The following is a 6,000-nucleotide window of genomic DNA, read 5'->3' on the forward strand; positions in this document are numbered from 1 at the left end:
GCGTAATTTGATTGCTCTCCTCAGAATAGTAGTACATACGTTTTCAATAATACCCAACGTTTTTCTGGGAGAAGGCGCACACTGGCTTGCTATGATTAATTTGTAAAGAAAAAAAAAAGATTGCATGTATTAGCAAAATTGTTGTGTTATTGAAGTGAGTTCGAGTAGAGATTCTTGGGAAATGGTGCAGCCTTCCCTTGGTGTACATTGTATCATTGGGATTATTCATGCTACAAAGATCATGTCATCAAACTGTATTTGCAATTACCAGAGGTGGAAACCGCTTTGCGAAGGTTTCAGGAATCTTGCTATGTAGATACACACAGTGTGTATATATTCGGAACACATAATAGGGTACACTGTTAAGCAAGTGGAGAATAGGCGGAGTGTTGGCAATATATGGTACTATTGCTGATTGATGGCTCAATACGTGCACATCTTAACACGAACAGCAAACAACAACACGAGAGAAATTCAAGCTAGCTAATAAATTAAAAAAAGAAGAAAAAGAAAAAAGAACATCACACAGGCTCTATAATAATTAATCGTAATTCATGTTAATTTTTTTTTTTTCTTTTCAATTCATTAGAGTAAACTATATTAAATAAAGTGCCACATGGTGGTCTTACAACGTCTTTCAATACCTGAACTTTTTTGGATACGATGCCGATTTGCTCAATTCGAATCGCATACGCTTTTTTGTACAGAGAAAAAGAAAAACGAAAACAAAAAAAAAGAAAAAAAAGACATCAGGAATAATTGAACAGAACGAAAATATGATTCCAGATCTTAAGTTTATGCAATAGATGTAGTGACAACAAACATGCTCGTACTGAAACAGTGTTCAAAAGGATTGCGGGAAACGGAAACTTACGCCAACTTATACTGCCTCTTAATGTAATTTAAAATAGGCAATTACATAAAGACAGTTTAATCAAGTGTATATTATTAGCAGGTTAATAAATTAAGTTCGCAATTACCACTACTGGCTAATTATAAGCAAAAGCAAACCAAAAATGAAAACAAGGCATTTTTTTTTAGGAGAATCTTTAGCACCCGAAATTTTTAATATGAAAATATTGGCATTGAAGGAATTCCCACTAAAAAAAATTTCTAATGTAGTAACCAAAAAGAAAGAGAAAGAAAAAAAAAAAAAAAATTCTTCAAATAGCATGGAAGAAAATGGTGGCTATACTTACGTATAGCTAGAAAAACATTGATGATAAGAAAGCCAACACAGAGGATCTGTCAGTGCTTTGAATTGTTTCAAATATTTTCTAGAAAACTACGATGCTGATCTTCTTGCATTGTAGTAATCTGCCCATTCATTCTCCCAAGTTATTCACCGATATTACTCCATTTCGATTAATACGAATGATGGGAAACATTTTGTATCTTGCAATAATTAAGCTTTGAATAGAGATTCTATTTATTTGATAGATGAGCATATTTTTCAATTATTCCGACTATTTATTTTTTTAGGCTTTTTTTTGAAAGAAAATAAATTGGTCAATTTTGAAAAGAATAACATGTACAAGGTGTTTTTTTTTTTTTAAGGTTTCAATAAATGCGACTCAACGAAAGTCAAAAATTGGTGGCTGAATAAAACGATCTGATGGAATCTTCAATCCACATTATAGAAAAAAGATGAATATAAAAAAAGACAATCAACTGATTAACTAATATCCGATCTGATGATGAAGTAGCATTCAGCTCACAATATAAAAATCATGAACAAAAAAGACAATAAAGTGATTCACTAATACCAACTGATCCAGTCATCAATCCACTATAATATAAAAAAGATGAATACAAAAAAAGCAAAAAAAAAAAAAAGAATTTGTATTACCATTTTTTTTTTTCAGCAACCAAACCTTCTCATAGTAATTCGATGAGCTGATAATTTCTACTGTGTGGAGGTTTTTTATGCATAGAAGGAGAGAAGGTCTACAAATGCACAGAGCGAAAATTCTGTTATTAATTTTGTTCTCTAAAGCCATCCATGAATATTTTGCTGATTCATTAATAACTTGCATCGTTGCTGCTATAGAAAGATGAAAAGGATAGGCAAATAATGAAACCACAAAATCATCAACTGTCAATACTGGAAAACCCGGCATCTTAGTCAAGTGAGTTTTCAAAAAAAAAAAAAAAAAGTACACGCTTTTTTTTAATTATATTCATTACTTTAATATTTCTAAATTAACTTGCCTCTCTGTCTCTCCGTATTTGTCTAAAAATGTCGACAAGCATGGTGGAGCTCATTAACCTAGTTGGGTGCAACTTACAACCTCCTTCGGCATACTTAATTAAATTGGTTCAAATTTACGCTGACCACCAAAATCCGTTGAAAATAGACAAGTGAGTTTCTAGCAATGGTTTCAAGCAATGCATTCGATGATTTGTTTTTGTTTTTTAATACATGCATAGATATCTATTAAAATGATTTTTTTTTAAAAAAACAACAACAACAACAACCCATTAAACCCCCAGGAAATTATTCTTTGGCATATAATTTTCATATCGATGTCCTTCTTTTTATTTTATGTTTTTCTTGCAGGGCAGCGAGTATGTGAAGTGAGGCCAAAGAAACTGACCCACGAATCGCAGAGATTAAGTTACGCTGCCACGCTACTCAGTGTAGCGGGCCAGTGGGCCCATTTGGCCATAATGTAATTGATATGCATCTCTCTTTCCTTCTCTCAGACGCTTTTGTTTCTTTTTTCTTTTCTGTCTGGTGCTGCAGCGGACGAGACGCTCACGACGGCCAGTCAAAGCTTATGTATACGCAGTTAAACACATACATGCATTTAAGCTTACATGCATATATGCATGCATATATATAAAAACACTCACAAATCACCTATTAACTCACTCACTTCTTAGGCAATAAAAAACTTACTTTTGGTTGCAACCATGTCTAGGGGATTCTTTAAATATATAAGACCGGAGATATATCCCTGTCTTTTCTAGCTCCTATTGTTGGTTTTTGATTTTTGATCGATCGTGCCTTTCTTCTTTTACTTTATATTTTCCCTTCTTTCCCTCCACCTCCTTACTTTTCATATCACAAATAGAGGAAAAGATAAAAAGGAAAGAAAAAAGAATTACCACAAAAAACCCAAACACCCACAAAAGAAGTATCCCACTGAAATAGCCTCACCTACTTCTCTTAACACCGACTTATTTTACCCTCGTTTACCAATAATAATATAATGTCCAAGAAGTCTAGTATTTCTTTTCTCTTAGGTGGCGGTGATAGTAATGTTAACAATAACATAATTGGAGGTGCCACAAGCTGCTCCCCATCAAAGACAGAATGTTCAATATCAATTCTTCAACAGCCAATACACTCTAAAGTGACCCCAAGATCACATTATAATAACAGAATTCTGCCTCCACTTTCTGAACATCGCCCGATTCTTCCGCCACCAGTTTTGAAGTTGGTGATCAATCACTCGGGAGACAATCACCCAAGAACTGAGCCTTCAATAGTCGATGATAGCATGAATATGGCAGAAGATAATTTTGAAACCAGGAAAGTGTTAGCTCTGCTAGCTAATGAAACCCCACTTCCAAAAGACACATATTACTCGACGTTTTTTGTAACCGCGGAAATTGTTGATCTCAATGAGCCTGATACCGAAGGTTCTTCCGAGGACTCCAAAAATAAAACATCATCTTCGTTGGACAATGATACTCTTTGCGGATCCAAAGTTAGCAGTGGGATGTATATCAAATTACCAATGAGCAATTCAAGCATGACATCAACCGGCAATAAGGGTAAAAAAAGAGCTGAGAATAAAATGGCAACTAAAAGAAACCACGACTATGCGGTCTGTTTTGTGTTTGGGGACATTTCGGTGCGCAAGTTGGGAAAATTCAAATTATTATTCAAGTTGTATGAGTTTAAAGACTATAAAATTCAATTCAAGCACAAGATCCTCAGTGATGTGTTTACAGTGTATAGTCAGAAGAAGTTTCCAGGCTCTATTCCATCAACCCCGTTGAACACATTCTTATACAAGCATGGTGCTAGAATCAGACAAAGAAAATCAAGAACTGAACCTACGAATGGCGCTGCTGCCTCTTCTTCTATCAACGTCTCTAATGATGATAACAATGATAAGCTATCTAATGCCAATGACAAAAAAAGAAGTTTCAGTCTAACAGCCACAGAAGGTTTCCAAGGTCATTCAAATCATAAAAGGCCTTTGACCAATAATCAATATCATTACATTTCTCCTGTTCCTTTCCACAGCAATTCACCATTACCATCACCAATGACTACTGGTAGTCAACTGAGTAGTAGTAATAATAACACTAATAACACTTCTCCTCCAATATCCCCGGTGTTTCCATATTTCGTTGGTTCGAATGCCGGTGGTTCATATCCCAGCCCGGCAGCTCCGGGAATATCCCCAATGTCATCGACTTTTCCTGTGATTAACAATGGGTTTAATCACCACAAGAAAACAAATGGCAATAGCTTTCCTCTCCTCCAACCCCCTCATCATCATCATCATCCCCACAACCACCACCACCACCACCAGTTTGCAAAATATCCACCTCCAGGTCTGTTTGCTCCTCCTTCTAGTGCACCAATGATGCTGGACAACAATGGTGACAGACCTAACAATATCGTCACTGTTGCTTATAGACAACATAGCATTCCTACTTTGAACCCTCCCCCAAGAATAAGACGATCAATTGATGAATCATCAAAGTATCCCGAGCTTCCGTCACTTCAAACATTCCAACACTCCAGTAGTAGTAATTTATCTTCACCTCCACGCCGTCTTTCATTCCCTTATAATCGTTACCCAGCTCTGATGCCTCCAGTATCTGGTGGGCTTCCAATCATGGCTGCTAATTCCAATGTTAGGGACAATAAAGGTAATGGTGATAAGGATGGTGATAACAACGTCAAAGGCACTCCGGACGCTGGGCAGAAGATCAAACTTCCATCCTTGAGCGGGTTAAACTTGCTCTATTAATGAATCTTTATGACATTTTTTTTTTTTCAACGGCATTTAAACTTTTTCTTTTCGTCTACTTCTGAATCGAAAGATTATTGTATTGTTACATATTTTTTATTTCTTTTCTTTTCTTTTCTTTTCTTGTGTTTTACCTCCTGGGCTCTAATAATAATATAACGGTAATGTTTCATACATTTTATTGGGTATACTCTTCAATTTCAATAGTAGAAAATGTTTGATAGGTTTAAGATATTGGTTCGCGTGTATTACCGTGATTGAACTAATTTCTCGTGTTTGAAGCTTAGGAATCCAGAGATTATTAGATGAGAGAGTGCTACATTCGATTTTCATAAATAGTTTCCATAATATCAATAGTTACAATCTATTAATTAGCAAAAAATAAGTGTCGATGTTAATTTTTTTTTCTCTATAATTTTTTTCTCATTTTTTGTGTAAAAATAAAATAAAATTTGAGTGTATTTATTTTCATGGCGGTTGGGGATACCCAAGTGTCTATAGGAGAGAGAGAGTTTGTGTGTGTGTGTGTGTGTGTGCTATAGTGACATCAATAATAACCAAATTATGTATCCCTTCGAGGTACAAAAAAAACGAGCCTAGCAACCTCAGGATTGGTCGGAATTATAGCAGCTTATTTTATGCACAACAGCGACCGCATCATAAAATACTGTTTTACCTTAAAATTTTTCTTAGCGGGTACATGATTTGCCTATTAATGTATAGGCGTCATGTAGCAGCTGACGTTTCTTTTCGTTGCTACTGTAACCTTGCCTGTTTTATATATCAGGACGTAGCTAATCATACATTGTATATCATTTCTCATATATTATTCATCCTATGTGTACAATTGATTACTGCCAGGGGAAAGGTTGACCGGGCTGATGATTGCTGATCAGGAGAAAACTGACCAGGATCCGAAGATGCACAGAAGGTGGTTGAAATTAACAAGTTTCGGTTTAAAATAGAAACAGACCAGGATTCGGTTTAATTACATTACTGGGAA

General features: G+C 35.4%; 1 protein-coding gene across 1 annotated transcript; it reads left to right on the forward strand. All coding sequences in view use genetic code 12, as the record gives it.

Annotated features, from left to right (window-relative positions):
- Positions 1-3,215: 3,215 nt before the first annotated feature.
- DASC09_002850 (uncharacterized protein) lies at positions 3,216-4,997 on the forward strand (the record flags this gene model as incomplete). Its single annotated transcript, XM_064993888.1, has 1 exon — positions 3,216-4,997. The coding sequence occupies one exon, from the start codon at positions 3,216-3,218 to the stop codon at positions 4,995-4,997; it is 1,782 nt and encodes a 593-aa protein (XP_064849960.1).
- Between the last annotated feature and the right edge of the window lie 1,003 nt (positions 4,998-6,000).

The sequence above is a fragment of the Saccharomycopsis crataegensis genome (genome assembly GCF_037102585.1).
Source record: "Saccharomycopsis crataegensis DNA, jcf7180000000072, whole genome shotgun sequence".
Taxonomy (NCBI): Eukaryota; Fungi; Ascomycota; class Saccharomycetes; order Ascoideales; family Saccharomycopsidaceae; genus Saccharomycopsis; species Saccharomycopsis crataegensis.